Here is a 19,299-nt window from a genome sequence, read left to right on the forward strand (position 1 = left end):
ATTTACAGCACAGAATAAGGCCAAAACTCTAAACTTTACTTCTCTCCTATTTCTCAATCAAACCCTCTCGTCTACCTGTATACCGCATTCTGTGGGAGGTGTCTGTGGCTTCTGCCTGTGGATCAAAAGAAGGAGCTTGTATTGACTCACAATTTACACAGTTCTCTTGATCTCCCGCCATAACTTGTGGAACCCTGTGGAGTTTCCAGGCGACTGTGCACACTGTCTGCGCCGTATGTTGGGCACAGGCTGTCTGTATAGTGTATACCGCTTACAGTGTTTATAGACAGGCTGTCTGTATAGTGTAGACCGTTTACAGTGTTTATAGACACGCTGTCTGTATAGTGTATACCGCTTACAGTGTTTATAGACAGGCTGTCTGTATAGTGTATACCGTTTACAGTGTTTATAGACAGGCTGTCTGTATAGTGTAGACCGTTTACAGTGTTTATAGACAGGCTGTCTGTATAGTGTAGACCATTTACAGTGTTTATAGACAGGCTGTCTGTATAGTGTATACTGTTTACAGTGTTTATAGACAGGCTGTCTGTATAGTGTAGACCATTTACAGTGTTTATAGACAGGCTGTCTGTATAGTGTAGACCGATTACAGTGTTTATAGACAGGCTGTCTGTATAGTGTAGACCATTTACAGTGTTTATAGACAGGCTGTCTGTATAGTGTAGACCATTTACAGTGTTTATAGACAGGCTGTCTGTATAGTGTAGACCGTTTACAGTGTTTATAGACAGGCTGTCTGTATAGTGTAGACCATTTACAGTGTTTATAGACACGCTGTCTGTATAGTGTATACTGTTTACAGTGTTTATAGACAGGCTGTCTGTATAGTGTAGACCGTTTACAGTGTTTATAGACAGGCTGTCTATAGTGTAGACCGTTTACAGTGTTTATAGACAGGCTGTCTGTATAGTGTATACTGTTTACAGTGTTTATAGAGAGGCTGTCTGTATAGTGTATACTGTTTACAGTGTTTATAGACAGGCTGTCTGTATAGTGTAGACCATTTACAGTGTTTATAGACAGGCTGTCTGTATAGTGTAGACCGTTTACAGTGTTTATAGACAGGCTGTCTGTATAGTGTATACTGTTTACAGTGTTTATAGACAGGCTGTCTGTATAGTGTAGACCATTTACAGTGTTTATAGACAGGCTGTCTGTATAGTGTAGACCGTTTACAGTGTTTATAGACAGGCTGTCTGTATAGTGTAGACCGTTTACAGTGTTTATAGACAGGCTGTCTGTATAGTGCAGACCATTTACAGTGTTTATAGAGAGGCTGTCTGTATAGTGTAGACTGTTTACAGTGTTTATAGACAGGCTGTCTGTATAGTGTAGACCATTTACAGTGTTTATAGAGAGGCTGTCTGTATAGTGTAGACCGTTTACAGTGTTTATAGACAGGCTGTCTGTATAGTGTAGACTGTTTACAGTGTTTATAGACAGGCTGTCTGTATAGTGTAGACCATTTACAGTGTTCAAATGTGAGAAGTCACACAACACCAGGTTATAGTCCAACAGCTTTATTTGAAATCACAAGCTTTCGGAGCGCTGCTCCTTCTTCAGGTGAAGTGGAGAAATGCATAAAGACACAGCTTATATAGTCAGAGAATCATGTCAGATGTTTACAGGTAACCTTTCCAACTGCCATTTATCGCACCTCGGCAGAGAGATAATCACAGCAGTCAAAGGTGTGAATGGTGTCCAAACAGGTCAGTCGGAAACATTACATCAAAGAACAATGAGGTGGGGTCACAAGGGGTCAAATATTGCAGATGCTGGGGTCTGTATGAAAAACAAAAAAACAGACAAAAAACATTTTTTTTGGCTGGAAATCACAGCAGGTCCAGCCGCATCTGTGTAGAGAGAACAAGCCAATGTCGACTCGAGTCTGGATGACCCTGCATCAGGTGGGGTTACATGTAGCGTGACATGAACCCAAGATCTCGGTTAAGGCCGTCCTCATGGGTGCGGAACTTGGCTATCAGTTTCTGCTCGACGATTTTGCGTTGTCGTGTGTCTCGAAGGCCACCTTGGAGAATGCTTACCTGAAGATCGGAGGCTGAATGTCCTTGACTGCTGAAGTGTTCCCCGACTGGGAGGGAACACTCCTGCCTGGTGATTGTTGCGCGGTGTCCGTTCATCCGTTGTCGCAGTGTCTGCATGGTCTCGCCGATGTACCATGCTCCGGGGCATCCTTTCCTGCAACGTATGAGGTAGACAACGTTGGCCGAGTCACATGAGTATGTACCATGTACCTGGTGGGTGGTGTCCTCACGTGTGATGATGGTATCTGTGTTGATGATCTGGCATGTCTTGCAGAGGTTGCTGTGGCAGGGTTGTGTGGTGTCGTGGTCGCTGTTCTCCTGGAAGCTGGGTAATTTGCTGCGAACGATGGTCTGTTTGAGGTTAGGCGGCTGTTTGAAAGCGAGTAGTGGAGGCGTGGGGATGGCCTTAGCGAGGTGTTCGTCGTCATCGATGACATGTTGAAGGCTGCGAAGAACATGGCGTAGTTTCTCCGCTCCGGGGAAGTACTGGACGACGAAGGGTACTCTGTTGGTTGTGACCCGTGTTTGTCTTCTGAGGAGGTCTATGCGATTTTTCACTGTGGCCCGTCGGAACTGTCGATCGACGAGTCGAGCGTCATATCCCGTTCTTACAAGGGCGTCTTTCAGTGTCTGTAGGTGTCCATCGCGTTCCTCCTCGTCGGAGCATGGTACATCGGCGAGACCATGCAGACACTGCGACAACGGATGAACGGACACCGCGCAACAATCACCAGGCAGGAGTGTTCCCTCCCAGTCGGGGAACACTTCAGCAGTCAAGGACATTCAGCCTCCGATCTTCGGGTAAGCATTCTCCAAGGTGGCCTTCGAGACACACGACAACGCAAAATCATCGAGCAGAAACTGATAGCCAAGTTCCGCACCCATGAGGACGGCCTTAACCGAGATCTTGGGTTCATGTCACGCTACATGTAACCCCACCTGATGCAGGGTCATCCAGACTCGAGTCGACATTGGCTTGTTCTCTCTACACAGATGCGGCTGGACCTGCTGTGATTTCCAGCCAAAAAAATTTTTTTTTGTCTTTTTTTGTTTTTCATACAGACCCCAGCATCTGCAATATTTGACCCCTTGTGACCCCACCTCATTGTTCTTTGATGTAATGTTTCCCTGACTGACCTGTTTGGACACCATTCACACCTTTGACTGCTGTGATTATCTCTCTGCCGAGGTGCGATAAATGGCAGTTGGAAAGGTTACCTGTAAACATCTGACATGATTCTCTGACTATATAAGCTGTGTCTTTATGCATTTCTCCACTTCACCTGAAGAAGGAGCAGCGCTCCGAAAGCTTGTGATTTCAAATAAAGCTGTTGGACTATAACCTGGTGTTGTGTGATTTCTTACATTTGTCCACCCCAGTCCAACTCCGGCATCTCCACACCATGTTTACAGTGTTTATAGAGAGGCTGTCTGTATCGTGTAGACCGTTTACAGTGTTTATAGACGGGCTGTCTGTAGTGTATACTGTTTACAGTGTTTATAGACAGGCTGTCTGTATAGTGTATACCATTTACAGTGTTTATAGACAGGCTGTCTGTGTAGTGTATACCGTTTACAGTGTTTATAGACAGGCTGTCTGTATAGTGTATACCGTTTACAGTGTTTATAGACAGGCTGTCTGTATAGTGTAGACCGTTTACAGTGTTTATAGACAGGCTGTCTGTATAGTGTATACCATTTACAGTGTTTATAGACAGGCTGTCTGTATAGTGTAGACCATTTACAGTGTTTATAGACAGGCTGTCTGTATAGTGTATACTGTTTACAGTGTTTATAGACAGGCTGTCTGTATAGTGTAGACCATTTACAGTGTTTATAGACAGGCTGTCTGTATAGTGTATACTGTTTACAGTGTTTATAGACAGGCTGTCAATTGATTTCTTTTATTTTGTTTCAGCGAGTACTACTTTAGCCTGGATAACTTGGAAAGAGACTTTTTCCTGAGAAGAAAGATGGATGCTGATGGTTTCCTGCCAGTCTCGTTAATTGGAGGCTTTCACCGAGTCCAGGCATTGACCACTGATGTCAACCTCATCCTGGAGGTCCGTAGTGATGTTTACCACCTCCCCATCTAGCGCACTGTACACAAGATTTATTGTTAAATACTTGCAATCTCGCAATGTCTGCTTTTTAGTTGAATAAGAATATATTTTACTGCTGTTAGTACGTGCTGCCACAGGTACAGAGTGCGCCACCGCTGTTTGTGCACAAGGTCTCCCAGCTTCCTCCCTCTGGGGATGAATAGGGGCTTGTATGGTGGTCAGAGTGGCTGGAACAAAGCAAAATCTGTGGCAAAATGATAACCGTAAGCAATTCAGAGCAGTTACCATAACCGGGCCATTAGAGAAAAGCTGAGAACCATGAAAGATTGAAACGTGCGTTTGGGATTTACCCAGGGGCGACTGGGTTTGGGATTTCACAGTCAGAGTGTGTTGTCTTCCTCAGGCCTTGAAGGACAGCACTGAGGTGGAGGTGGTGGACAAGAAAATCCGAAAAAAGGAAAACCCTGAGAAATGGCCTCTCCCAGAGACGGACTTCACACGTTTACTGAATTGCCCAGAATTCATTCCTGGGCAGACTTACAAAAAGCAAACTGGTGAGTTTATCTCTGGGTCGGAGGTTAGTGGGGTGGGTTTAACACTGGGTGGGTGGTTAGTGGGGTGGGTTTAACACTGGGTGGGTGGTTAGTGGGGTGGGTTTAACACTGGGTCGGAGGTTAGTGGGGTGGGTTTAACACTGGGTGGGTGGTTAGTGGGGTGGGTTTAACACTGGGTCGGAGGTTAGTGGGGTGGGTTTAACACTGGGTCAGAGGTTAGTGGGGTGGGTTTAACACTGGGTCGGAGGTTAGTGGGGTGGGTTTAACACTTGGTCGGAGGTTAGTGGGGTGGGTTTAACACTGGGTGGGTGGTTAGTGGGATAGGTTTAACATTGGGTGGGTGGTTAGTGGGATGGGTTCATAGGTTGGTACTGTCTGCTTTCAGTAAATGCGGCACTGTATGTGGCAGAGTGTAACCTCTCTGTGTGTCTCTCTCTGTCTCTGTCTCTCTCTCTCTCTGTCTCTCTCTCTCTCTCTCTCTCTGTCTCTCTCTCTATTACAGAGTCGGCTCCGGGCTCTCCCCGGGCAGGCAGTGCTGCAAGCTCCAAGACTGAGGAACCCAGTAACTTGAAGACTTTGCCAAAAGGCCTTTCCACCAGCCTCCCAGACCTGGACTCTGACACGTGGATAGAAGTGAAGAAACGACATCGACCAGCTCCTGCAAAGCCAAAGGTTCGTCTCCGAGCCCCCCCCGGGGCCCTGTCGTAGCCTCTTCCCCTTTCTTTTCTCTCTCTTTAGCTCCGCTCCCCCCCCCCCCCCAGGCGAGGGCCCTGTTGTGGTTTATCCTCCGCTGTTCCTGGGCTCTCGTTCCCCCTGTACATGTGCCCGTTCTGTTGCGGTTTTCCCCAGCACTGCTGCTAGTGGAGCACAGTATGGTTGGCTAATAGTTAATTTCAACAGCAGTGAGCTCCTGCACGGGCACAGTTGTGTGTTGGTCGTGTTACTGGACTAGTCATTCGGAGAACGCGAGTTCAAATCCCACCAGGGCAGTTTGAGAATCTGAATTCATTAAAAGCTGGAATCAGTAAAACTGGTCGAGTCAGATTGTCGTAAAACCCAACTGGTCCACGAGTGTCCTTTGGGGAGGGAAACATGCCTTACCCAGTTGGGACAAAATGTCCAGAAAGGGATTGTTACTTAAATGGAAAAAAAGTAATGTGTATGAAAAATGAGAGATCTGGGGGTCCTGATTAACAATAAATGGACGGTATAACAGCACTGCTCAGTGGCAGTGAGAAAAGCAAATCAGCTGTTGGGATGTATTAAAAAGTCAATATTGAGTTGAAATAATGAGGTAATCCTGCCGCTTTATAAATTATTGGTGTAACCACACTTAAAATACTGTGTGCAGCACAGTACAGAAAAGATATTGCAGCTATTGAAAGGATACAGGAGCGAGCAATCAGAATGATTGAGGGGATGGAGGGTTTGGATTCTGAGGAGCGATTATGTAAATTGGGCATGTTCTCACTGGAAAAGAGAAGGTTGAGAGTGGTGAGTGCTGTTGTTCGGATTCTAAAGGGACTGGATAATTTCACCTTTGTAAGAGAATTCGAACCTGACACCAAGTATGGTTTGCAACTCGATCCTTTTTTATTTGTTTGGTACAAACTGAGTGTCTCGCTGGGCCATTTCAGAGGGCAGTTAAGAGTCAACCACATTGCTATGGGTCTGGAGTCACATATAGACCAGACCAGGTAAGGGCGGCAGATTTCCTTCCCTAAAGGACATTAGTGAACCAGATGGGTTTCTACGACAATCCGATAGTTTCATGGTCACCATTACTGATACTAGCTTTTTATTCCAGATTTATTTAATTACTGAAATTAAATTCCCCGGCTGCTATAGTGGGATTTGAACTCGCGTATTCGACCAAGCCTTTGACACGCGCAATGTCTATAAGCAGTAGACATAGAGAAATAAACAAGATTACCCCGTTTCCCCTCTGGGTAGAGATGTTACCTTTGATGATCCTTTTGGTCCTGACTCTCTACAAATTGTGACACAAAGCTCAGATCTTTATCAGCCTCTAGTCACACACACTGTCCTAAATGATTGAGCACATTGGGCTGATACTCTCTGGAGTTTAGAAGAATGACAGATTGAAACATACAAGGTTCTGAGAGGGCTTGACAGGGTAGATGCTGAGAGGCTGTTTCTCCTGGCTGCAGAGTCTAAAACCAGGGGGCATAGTCTCAGGATAAGGGGTTGACCATTTAGGACTGAGATGAGGAGAAATTTCTTCACTCAGGGTTGTGACTCTTTGGAATTCTCTACCCCAGAGGGCTGTGGATGCTCAGTCGTTGAGTATATTCAAGACTGAGATAGATACATTTTTGGACTCTAGTGGAATCGAGGAATATGGGGATAGTGCAGGAAAGTGGAGTTGAGGTCGAAGATCAGCCATGATCTTATTGATTGGCAGACCAGGCTCGAATGGCCGTATGGCCTATACCTGCTCCTATTTCTTATGTTCTTATGATTCATTATGTCATGTTAGGTGTTAGTGTGAACAAGAACCCCCCAGAAATGAGAGAGCTCCTACAAAGCTTACATCTGTTTGCCATTAAGCATACAGCCCATCACCTTGGCCTCTTTGTTCATTTTGTTATCTCAAGACTATCTTGGCTATCTCGTTTCACAATGTATTGACAAAGTTTAGTCAAACAGGCACGAATCATCCATCCTGCGCATTCAGCAGAGGCTAAACAGCACAGCCAGCTAAATTGTACCCTGATAATCAAACCCTAAAGCATTCTGAACACCTTTAACCATTTCATTATTTCTAGCTACAGTACAAATCCACAAGCCATTTGAAAGTAAAAAGAAAGCAATAACCGTAATCATGTGAGATTAAACTGAACCCTTATGCTATGTATATATGTATACATGAATACGGTATCTTGCACCTCGTCCAGAACAGTAGAACCAGAGGACACGGTTGAAGGGGGTAAATTCAAAACTAATCGGCAGAATTAGTATTTCAGTGAGCGAGTGGTCAATCTATGGAGCAGGCCAGCGATACGCACATCCAAAGAATGAATAAAAAATGAGAAAAAGGGAAAATGAGATACCTTTGATTATTGTGATGATTTGGGAGGCCTGTATATTTTTATCTGACCGTAAATATACAGGGTCATTCTGTCTTTCCCTATTACATTTCAGAATAAAGTTTGGAGGTCCGTTGTCTGCAAGTTGCAGGCAGATACATAGGAACAGGAGGAGGCCATTCAGACACTTGATCCTGTTCTGCCATTCAATGAGATCGTGGCTGATCTGTATCTCAACTCCATTTGCCTGCCTTGGTTCCATATTCCTTAATTCTCTCGCCTCAGTTTTGAAATTTTCAATTGACCCCAGCCTCATCAGCCTTTTGGGGGAGAGAGTTCCATTTTTCATCTGTAGTTTTATCCGTTAACAGTTCCACCCAGTTTATTGTGGTCAATTTCTGCCCTTTCCCATTCAAAGTCCACCTTACCTAAATTTAGACCATTGGTTCTTGATTCACCCTTCTCCCTCTTAAACCTACCATCAAATTCAGTCATATTATGGTCATTGTTAGCTCGGTGTTTCCTTACCGTTAGATTAATGACAAATTCAGGCTCATTACTCAGCATTAAATCTAAGATGGCCTGTCCTTTTGGTGGTTCAATAACATATTGTTCCAGAGAACTGTCCTGAATACGCTCAAAGAATTCACTGCCTTTGGGACTTGAGCAGTTCTGCTCCCCACCCCACCCCCAGTCTGTGAAAATTAATGTCTCCCATTATTACCACTCTGCTTTTGCAACAAGCTTCTCTGATCTCTCTATTTATATATTCTTAGTTCTGCAGAGTAACCAAGATGCAAAAGTTAATAGAATTACTAGCTGTTAGGTACCATATACATGTAGGTTCGGGTGTGGGTGTGGCTGTGTTGATTTCAAGCCATGTTGGGGGGGGGAGAGAGAGGAAAACCCAGTCTCAAATTACTTGGTTCTAAGAAATGTTGGGAATAGCGTTCAAGCCCCATCTACTCGAGGGTTAGACGGGATTAATACTTCAAAATAATTTGGTTGCTCATCGTTAACCTGCTTTTGACAATATAGTGAAGGCAAACATATTGTTGCAGTGCCCAGTCCAATACTTCACACTGCCTCAACCACGAGACGGGATCTGAGCCAGGCCAGTCTCTCTCATCGCAAGTTTAGACTCTTGCTTTTCTTGGTTTGGGAGTTTCTGCTTCTGTGTAAATCAATCTATTAGTGATCTCATATTGTGGGATTTGCTCCTGTTCCTAGGTTTACATGAGGGTATAGGTTCAGGTGTGATATGTGAGGGTATAGGTTCAGGTATTCTATCCACCAGGGTATAGGTTCAGGTGTGATATGCGTGAGGATATAGGTTGAGGTGTGATATATGTGAGGATATAGATTCAGGTATTCTATCCACCAGGGTATAGGTTCAGGTGTGATATGCGTGAGGTATAGGTTGAGGTGTGATATATGTGAGGGTATAGGTTCAGGTGTGATATGCGTGAGGTATAGGTTGAGGTGTGATATACGTGAGGGTATAGGTTCAGGTGTGATGTACGTGAGGATATAGATCGAAGTGTGATACGCGAGGATATAGGTCGAGGTGTGATATACGTGAGGATATAGGTCGAGGTGTGATATACGTGAGGGTATAGGTCGAGGTGTGATATACGTGAGGGTATAGGTCGAGGTGTGATATACGTGAGGATATAGGTTCAGGTGTGATGTACGTGAGGGTATAGGTTCAGGTGTGATGTACGTGAGGATATAGATCGAAGTGTGATACGCGAGGATATAGGTCGAGGTGTGATATACGTGAGGGTATAGGTCAAGGTGTGATATACGTGAGGATGTAGGTCGAGGTGTGATATACGTGAGGATATAGGTCAAGGTGTGATATACGTGAGGATGTAGGTCGAGGTGTGATATACGTGAGGATATAGGTCGAGGTGTGATATACGTGAGGATGTGATGTATGTGAGGGTGTAGGTTTGGGTCTGACCTGGTTTAGTTTGGTTACGGACTTGCCGTGCTGTGAAAGGCCAAATGCAGAACTCTGAAATTGCTGCAAATATTTTACACATTAACATCTTTGAGATTTTAATAACTGTGGTCATTTAGTTTGATCATTACTATTGTGGATTTTTAATTTACAAATTATAGAAATGAATTGTGGGTGCAGAATATTGAAGCACAGACTGATAGAATGATGGTGATTCTGTATGCTGCAGAAATCCGAGGAGCCCAAATCACAAACATCTGTGAAGCCGGACCAAGAGGAACAGGAGGAGCTGGACTTCATGTTTGACGAGGAGATGGAGCAGATGGTCGGGCGCAAGAACACGTTCACTGACTGGTCGGATGAAGATTCTGACTGTGAAATTGACGATCACGATGTGAACAAGATTCTGATTGTGACACAGACTCCTCCGTACTTGAGGAAACATCCCGGTGGGGACAGGACCGGGAATCACGTCTCCAGGGCAAAACTGACATCTGAGTTTGGTAAGGTCATTAATGATGGCCTTTACTACTACGAGCAGGACCTGTGGAAAGAGGACTATGAGCCAGAATATGCAACTATAAAGGTAGGTCTCTGGATTAACAGGTGCGCTGGAGCAGCAGTGCCATTTCAGTCTATCATCACTGTACTCCTTCAGCAGTTCAGTCATCCCGCTCTTTACAATCCCATGCCCCTGAAAAGCCTTTCCTGTTCAGAATTGGGATTGACTGTTTTGATTCTCCAGCCTGTCTAGTTGCCTGAATCCCTTCAACCCCCACCCCAGGTCCACCAGTTACACCCCTTCAACCCCCACCCCAGGTCCACCAGTTACACCCCTTCAACCCCCACTCCAGGTCCACCAGTTACACCCCTTCAACCCCCACTCCAGGTCCACCAGTTACACCCCTTCAACACCAACCCCAGGTCCACCAGTTACACCCCTTCAATGCCCACTCCAGGTCCACCAGTTACACCCCTTCAACATTAACACAGGTCTACCAGTTACCAGAAGAAATCGAGGATTGTGTTGGGAGAAGAAATGAGATGAGACTGGGTGCAGGAGGACTCCCCCTCTGGGTGGGCGGGGAGGCTCCCCCTCTGGGTAGGCGGGGAGGCTCCCCCCCTGGGTGGGCGGGGAGGCTCCCCCCCCCGGGGTGGGCGGAGGGGCTCTCTTCCACCCCCCCGCACCCCGGGTGGGCAGAGGGGCTCTCCCCCTGGGTGGGCGGGGAGGCTACCCCTCTGGGTGGGCGGGGAGGCTCCCCCCCCCCCCCGGGTGGGCGGAGGGGCTCTCCCCCGCCCCCCGGGTGGGCAGAGGGGCTCTCCCCCGCCCCCCGGGTGGGCAGAGGGGCTCTCCCCCGCCCCCCGGGTGGGCAGAGGGGCTCTCCCCCCCCCCCCCCCCCCCCCCCGCGGGTGGGCGGAGGGGCTCTCCTCTCCCTCCCCCGCCCCCGGGTGGGCGGAGGGGCTCTCCCCCCGGGTGCCCCCCCCCCCCCCCGGCCCCGGGTGGGCGGAGGGGCTCTCCCCCCGTGTGGGCGGAGGGTCCCGGCCCTGGGTGGGCGGAGGGGCTCCTCCCTCTGGGTGGGCGGGGAGGCTCTCCCTCTGGGTGCATCTCCTGTTTCTCAACATGTTGCAGCTTAATGTTGGACCATGAGTAGAAGGTTTAATGGGAAGAGCCTTCTTGACCTCCTTGGCAGAGAGTGCACTTTAAACGCACGCTCTGGTCTTGTCAAAGCTAGTGGTTTTACAGTTCAACAAAAAGTTATGTTAAAAAGATCTGTTTGTGAAATGGATGAATGTTCCAGAGGTGGCGATCACAGGGCAGTTTCTGGTGGGCCGGAGTCCTAACTAGTAATGGTCAGTGGCTTGTGTTTCCTTAGCTCAGCATTCTGTCTCTTTGTTTTGTATTCATGTAGCATTCACTGACAGAAAACTGACTGAACCAGCACCAGGTTATAAACAAACGGTGCATTTGGACTGTTTGAAACGGACGTTACTGATGGATTTACAGTCACTTAAACCAAGATTTAGTTTCCTGTGAGAAAGTTGGTTGTGGAACAGTAGGTAAACGAGACTTGGAGTAACGCGCCTGCACTCCCTGCCCAGTGCGATCAGGTGGGCTGAGCGCCTGGGTAGTGCCAGGGTGCTCGTCCCTCAGCCTGCGTGTGGTCAGCATGGAGTAGAGTGCAGGCCCAGCATTCACCTCGGGGGTGCGGGGAGACGTGAGAGAGACTCTGCCCTGCTCTGTGGCTGATATGTCATTGACAAGGTCTGGGGAATGTTGCGGGGGGGGCGGGGGGGTTGTTTAAACAAGGGGTGTCTCACCTGTTAGGACAGAAGCTGTGTGGTAATGCAGTTTGTTTGTTTAGTGGTCACTCCTGCGCTGGGGTGTGTCGACTTCTCTTTGTCGAACCAGACAGCAGACAGACGCACGTTGGAGCATCTATACACCCAGATTGCTCAGCAGCTCCCGGTCCAGTGGTTAGCTCCTCTTTGCTGTGTTTATTCTCAATGATATTAAAGCAAGGTACCTGTCTTATTATTATTTAAACAGTAACCACCAGAAAATTAGAGCGATTTGAATCTATTTTGACCAGAGTAAATGGAAGGAATATTTTGGCAAACTGAACTGTAAATCAACAATGGGAAAATTTAAGCAGGAGTTGGAAAAAGTTGAAATCAAGTGTATTCCAGAAAGTGGTATAAAGAGTGCATCGAAAGCTGGGGTTCCATGGGTGAATAGGGAGGTTAGATCAAATTTGAAACTTTAAAAAATGCTGATAGTTTTCCATATGTATGTGTGTGTCTTTGTGTCTCTCTCTCACTCATCGAATGATACAGCACAGAAGGAGGCTATTCAGTCCATCGTGCCTGTGCCAGCTCTTAGAACAAGCTAATCAATTAGTCCCACTCCCCCTGCTCTTCCCCCATAGCTCTGCAAATATTTTCCCTTCAAGTATTTATCTAATTCCCTTTTGAAAGTTACTATTGAATCTGCTTCCACCGCCCTTTCAGGCAGCGCATTCCAGATCACAACTCGCTGCGCATTTTTTTCCCCTCATGTCCCCTCTGGTTCTTTTGCCAATTACCTTAAATCTGTGTCCTCTGGTTACCGACCCTCCCGCCACTGGGAAACAGTTTTTTATTTACTCTATCAAAACCCATCATGATTTTGAACACCTCCATCAAACTTCCTCTTAAGCTTCTCTCTTCTAAGGAGAACAACCCCAGCTTCTCCAGTCTCTCCACATAAATGAAGTCCCTCATCCCTGGTACCATTCTAGTAAATCATCTCCGCACCCGCTCCAAGGCCTCGACATCCAGTGTGGTGCCCAGAATTGGACACTACTCTAGCTGAGGCCTGACCAGTGTTTTATAAAGGTTTACCGTAACTTCCTTGGTTTTGCTTTCTATTCCTTTATTAATGAAGCCAAGAACCCCATATGCTTTTTAACAGCCTTCTCAACTTGTCCTGCCAGCTTCAATGATTTGTGCACATACACCCCCAGGTCTGTCTGTGCTCCTTTCCTTACTTTCCCATCCCCATCTCTCTCTCTCTCTCCCTGTCTCTCTCTCTCTCTCTCCCTGCCTCTCTCTCTCTCTCTCTCTCTCTCCCTCTCTCTCTCTCTCAATTCAATTCAAATTGCTTTATTGGCATGATGACAAGGTACATCTTATGTTGCCAAAGCACCGAAAAAACATTTATGGTTGAACACAAAAACGCAGATCTATCCATACAGTGTATAAACAGATATATTCCTGTGTGTATAAATATACACTTGTGGCGACACGCCACCATTGGACATAATCCGCTCACGGCGGCACGGACAGTTTACGCAGGCGCACTGCCGGCAGCAGCCGCCCCCAGCCGGGGGTCCTTTCCTCCGGCAACTTGTTTCCCACAGGGACAGGCTGCCGGGAGCACTTCCTGTCTGGGGAGTATTTAAGTGGTTGCGCGGGCTTTTCAAGCTCTCTCTTTGCCATGATGTAGATTAAAGCAGTTGTGTTTCACCAACTCTGGTCTCGACTCCCACGTTTGCCGTGGTATCTCAACACTGGTGACCCCGACGCTCAGGACGAATCCTAAGCTAGCATGGCGGATACAAACGCAGTCACGGTTAAACTACCGGACTTTTGGGAGAACCTGGCCGAGGTTCAAGCCGAGTCCAGATTCCGGCTGAGAAGCATTACAGTCGACGCCACGAAGTACGACTACCTCGTCGCCTCTCTCACCTACGCCACAGTTCCCAAGGTTTGGGCAGCGCTGCAGGATCCACCAGTGGAAGGCAAGTACGAACATCTGAAGGCCGCGCTTCTTAAAAAATTTCAGGCGCCCTCTTACCAGCGCAACTGCCAACTCCTCGACCTCCCAGGCCTTGGTGACGCTTCACCGTCGGACCTGCTTTCCCACATGCTGTCCCTCTCGGACAACAAAAACCCCGGCGCCCTCTTTCGCACGCTTTTCATTCGGCAGCTCCCCGCCAGCATCCGCCCGCTCATTGTGGAGTCTGGCTCCACGGACCTGAATGAGATAGCCGAAAAGGCCGACCAGCTGCTCTCCGCGCAGACCGCCCGCAACGTCACGCCCGACCTCACGGCAACGACCACGCGGTCCCCCCGGCCCACTAGGCCCGACCGCCCTTCCACTCCGGGTCACTGCTACTACCACACCCGTTTTGGCACTAGGGCCCAACGCTGCACGCCACCGTGCACTTTCAAACCCCCCCCCCCGCACCGGCCCCCACGATGGCCGCGGGGCAAAAGGGGCCCCTACTGTACATCACAGACGACAGCACCAACCGCCGATTTCTGTGCGACACAGGAGCCCAGCACAGCATCACCCCCGCCTCCGCCCTCGAAATCCAACGCGGCGCACGGGGTATCACGCTGGCCGCAGCCAATGGCTCTGACATCCGCACATACGGCACCCGCATGGTCACGCTCAACCTCGCAGGCCGCCGCTACCGCTGGGAGTTCCTCACAGCCAAGGTCCTCTGCCCACTCCTTGGCGCCGACTTCCTACGCGCCCACGGCCTCCTTGTCGACATTCCGAGGCACCGCCTCGTCGACATCAACACTATGGCCCCCATCCCTGGCGCATTCACCCCGGCCCGTTCGGCCGGCCTGACGACCTACTGCCTCGCCAGAACCACGGATGACTACTCGGCACTTCTAGCCGAGTTTCCTGCCCTCACCAACCCGACCTTTTCGGCCAAAGCCGCCAAACACGGTGTGGAGCACTATATCCCCACCACCGGCCCCCCGGTCTCTGCCCACACCCGCAGACTCAACCCGGCCAAGCTGGAAATCGCGCGGGCCGAGTTCACCACCATGGAGCAACTCGGCATCATCCGCCGCTCCAGCAGCCCTTGGGCCTCGCCCCTCCAGATCGCCCCCAAGCCCGGCGGAGGCTGGCGCCCCTGCGGGGACTACCGCCGCCTCAACGACACCACCACCCCCGACCGATACCCGGTGCCGCACATCCAGGACTTCTCGGCCCGACTGGCCGATCGAACCATCTTTTCCAAGGTCGACCTGGTGCGCGGTTACCACCAAGTCACCGTACACCCCGCGGACATCCCCAAAACGGCCGTCATCACCCCATTCGGCCTGTTCGAGTTCCTGAGAATGCCCTTCGGCCTCAAGAATACAGCCCAGGCTTTCCAGCGCCTTATGGACTCAGTCCTCCGGGGCCTGAACTTCCTATTCGTCTATCTAGACGACATTCTCGTGGCCAGCTCCTCCCAACAGGAACACCTTCGCATCCTGTTCGGGCGCCTGGCCCAACACGGGCTCATCCTCAGCCTGGCGAAGTGCCAATTCGGCCTAGCCGAGATCGATTTTCTCGGCCACCACATCACCCCTGCTGGGGCCGTCCCCCTGCCCAACAAGGTGCAGGCCGTCCAGCAATTCCCCCGCCCCAAAACCATCAAGGGCCTCCAGGAGTCCCTCGGGATGGTGAACTTCTACAACAGGTTCATCCCCAGAGCAGCAACCCTCATGAAGCCCCTATACGACTCCCTCCGAGGTAAATCCGGCAAGATGGCCGTAGCCTGGACCACTGACACGTCAGCCGCCTTCGACGCCACCAAAAACGCGCTCGCCGATGCCACCCTGCTCGCGCACCCGAGGGCCGATGCCCGGGTCACGCTCACCACCGACGCCTCCGACCACGCGGTCGGAGCCATGTTCGAGCAGTGGGTCAATGGCGCGTGGCAGCCACTTGCCTTCTACAGCCGCCAACTGCGCCCCCCGGAGGTCAAATACTCTACTTTCGACCGCGAGCTCCTCGCGCTCCACCTGTCGGTCCGCCATTTCAGGTTCCTCCTGGAGGGCTGTCCCTTTACCGCGTACGTGGACCACAAGCCGCTCACATACGCGATGGCCAAGCACACCGAACCCTGGTCCGCTAGGCAGCAACGCCAGCTCGCGGCCGTGTCCGAGTTTACCACGGACATCCAGCACGTCTCCGGTAGAGACAACGTTGTCGCCGACTGCCTTTCCCGTCCCGCCATCTGCGCGAATCACCTCGCGGTCGACTACGCGCAACTAGCAGCGGCCCAGCTCACGGACCCAGACCTCCTCTCGGCGGCTACCAGCCTGCCAGGGCTACGCCTAGCCAAGGTCGCGCACGGGCCCGAAGCCACGGCAGTCACTTGCGACATCTCACTCGGCCAACCCAGGCTGGTCGTCCCTGCAACCTGGCGCCGCCGCATCTTCGACGCGCTCCACGGGCCCTCCCATCCGGGTTCCCGCGTATCCGTCAAACTCCTCTCCCAGCGCTTCGTCTGGCGCCGCCTCAGCAAAGATGTTCAGACTTGGGCCACCTCCTGCCTCGCCTGCCAACGGGCTAAGGTACAGCTGCACACAAAAGCACCCCTGGGAGACTTCGAGGTACCCAGCCGCCGCTTCGACCACGTACACGTCGACATCATCGGTCCTCTGCCGCCATCGCAAGGCCAAACTTATCTCCTCACGATGGTCGACCGCTACACACGCTGGCCTGAGGCAGTGCCGCTGACCTCCACCACCACAGCCGACATCGCCAGGGCGTTCGTTAACACCTGGGTCGCGAGGTTCGGCGTACCGGCCGACATAACCTCCGACAGAGGCGCCCAGTTCACCTCCGAACTCTGGGCGGCCACAGCACACAACCTCGGGGTGACGCTCCACCGAACCACGGCGTACCACCCGCAGGCCAACGGGCTTTGTGAACGCTTCCACAGGTCACTCAAGGCCTCACTCCGCGCCGGCCTGCAGGACAGTACCTGGACTGACCGCCTACCGTGGGTGCTACTAGGCCTACGCACCGCGGTCAAGGAAGACCTCCAGTCCTCAGCAGCCGAGTTAGTCTACGGACAACCGCTGCGCGTACCAGGCGAATTCCTCCCGGAGGCTACCACGCCTTGGTCGGCCGAACAGCAGCGGCTCAACTCTTTCTCTTCCGCTCAACAGTTCGCCCCACTTCCGGTCAACCGACATGGCGAACTCGCACCTCACGTCCCGCCAAACTTACAGCAGGCACGCTTCGTCTTCGTGCGACACGACGCGCACCGCGGACCCCTGCGACCCCCGTACGACGGACCGCACGAGGTACTACAAACCGGGGACAAGGTCTTCAAGCTGCGACTCGGCGACAGGGTCGAAACAGTCTCCATCGACCGGCTCAAACCAGCACACACAGAACCAGGGGAACAGGTCCCCGTGGCCCGACCTCCAACTAGAGGCCGTCCCGCCAGCAAGCCAGCACAGCCGGCGGCGAACCGCCCGGCCCCACCAACTAGACCGGCAACCACTCAGAGCCGCTCCGGCAGAACCATTAGACCACCGTCACGACTCATCCACTCCTCCTAAGCGGATTCTGGGGGGATTCTGGACAGTTTACGCAGGCGCACTGCCGGCAGCAGCCGCCCCCAGCCGGGGGCCCTTTCCTCCGGCAACTTGTTTCCCACAGGGACAGGCTGCCGGGAGGACTTCCTGTCTGGGGAGTATTTAAGTGGTTGCGTGGGCTTTTCTAGCTCTTTGCCATGATGTAGATTAAAGCAGTTGTGTTTCACCAACTCTGGTCTCGACTCCCACGTTTGCCGCGGTATCTCAACACACTCTCATAATATACATATAATCTTTTCTTAGGTTTAATGGTTGTCCCTCTGCTTATGGCAAGCTGTAACATAGTTTGCCGCTAAAGTTATGCAATTTCTCTGTTCCCCTAATAGGTATGGGAGTTTTTGGTCGTCATTCAAATTTTTGAATTCAGGGCATATTTTTATGAATTTTGGGTAGAAATTCCCCCTTATGCCCTGATAGTTTCCACAAGCTGTGAGGAAGTGCATCTCTGTCTCCACCACTCCCTGACTGCAGTGAGAGCATATCCTGTCCTCTCTTGGCAGCCAGGTCTGCCTGTGTCTGCCTTTTTCGATGGCCAGGCTATGCTCACTTAAGTCTACATAGTCAAGGTTTTTCTCAATTTGCTATCTTTTACCGTGGTCAGGTATTCAGCCATGGGGTATTGTTTGTTTAGGGCCAAGTAGCAATCGAGTTTATTTTGGGTTTTTGTTGTTTCTGTCCAATAGGTCAGATATTTTTCCTTTTGTTTTGTGACAATTGTGTTGGGTCGAATTCTCTGTGCTACGATGTCACTGTCCTGGAGCTGGTTATTATTAGTAGTGTTAGCAGTTACTTCACTGAGTCCCAGGACTAGTTGACTGAGGGGACTCTTTATGATCCTCTCTTGGCATTTCAGGGCTTCGTAATGATAGCAGTGGGGGTTGCTCATTTTTAGGTGTTTCCAAAATTTGGTGGCTCTTTTTTGGATATTAATTAGTAGTGGATATTGGCCTAGTTCTGCCCTGCATGCATTGTTTGCGGTTTTCCTTTGAGTCCAGAGGATACTTTTACAGAATTCTGCATGTAGGATCTCAATTGGGTGTTTGTCCCATTTTGCAAATTCTTGTTGTGTTAGCGGACCCCACACCTCACTGCCATAGAGTGCAATTGGTTCAATTACTGATTTAAAGATTTTGAGCCAAATGCCATTTGGGATTTCTATTTGGATTGACTTTTTAATGGCATAGAAAGCCCTTTTTGCTTTCCCTTTCAGTTCATTCACAGCCAGATGAAAATTTCCCGTAGAACTGATTTTTAAGCATAAGTATGTGTAGTTTGTTCAATTTTAGTTGTTCCTAGTGTGAAATTTATTCTGGTTCCCTGATGTCTGGATCTTTGCTGGAACACAAGAACTTTGGTTTTTTGGGGATTTATTGCCAGGGCCCAGGTCTGAAAGAATGACTCTAGCAGATCCAGGTTCTGCTGTAGACCCTCCTCCGTTGGTGAAAGCAGAACCAGGTCATCTGCATAGAGGAGGAATTTAACCTTGGAGTCATACAGGGCGAGGCCAGGTGCTGTAGATTGTTCAAGTAGTTTTGCCAATTCATTTATGTAAATATTAAAGAGTGTCGGTGAGATGGGCGAGCCCTGCGCCACGCCACGCCCCTGTGAGAAGTATTTTGTTTGTTTGTCTCCAATTTTAACTGCACATTTATTGTTTGTATACATTGATTTAATTACATCATATGTTTTCCCCCTACACCACTTTCAATAAGTTTC

At 49.9% G+C, this 19,299-nt stretch overlaps 1 protein-coding gene across 1 annotated transcript in view; it reads left to right on the plus strand.

Annotated features, from left to right (window-relative positions):
- The window catches only part of larp1 (La ribonucleoprotein 1, translational regulator), a 143,116-nt gene that overhangs the window by 78,858 nt on the left and 44,959 nt on the right, over positions 1-19,299 (plus strand). Inside the window, exons 8-11 of the mRNA XM_085996204.1 lie at positions 3,985-4,129; positions 4,533-4,683; positions 5,186-5,355; positions 9,929-10,285. Of these exons, the coding sequence (XP_085852330.1) occupies positions 3,985-4,129; positions 4,533-4,683; positions 5,186-5,355; positions 9,929-10,285 (823 nt within the window). The remainder of the gene's footprint in view (positions 1-3,984; positions 4,130-4,532; positions 4,684-5,185; positions 5,356-9,928; positions 10,286-19,299) is intronic.

This window comes from Somniosus microcephalus, chromosome 8 (genome assembly GCF_052327205.1).
Source record: "Somniosus microcephalus isolate GS21.2 chromosome 8, FLI_Smic_1.0, whole genome shotgun sequence".
Taxonomy (NCBI): domain Eukaryota; kingdom Metazoa; phylum Chordata; class Chondrichthyes; order Squaliformes; family Somniosidae; genus Somniosus; species Somniosus microcephalus.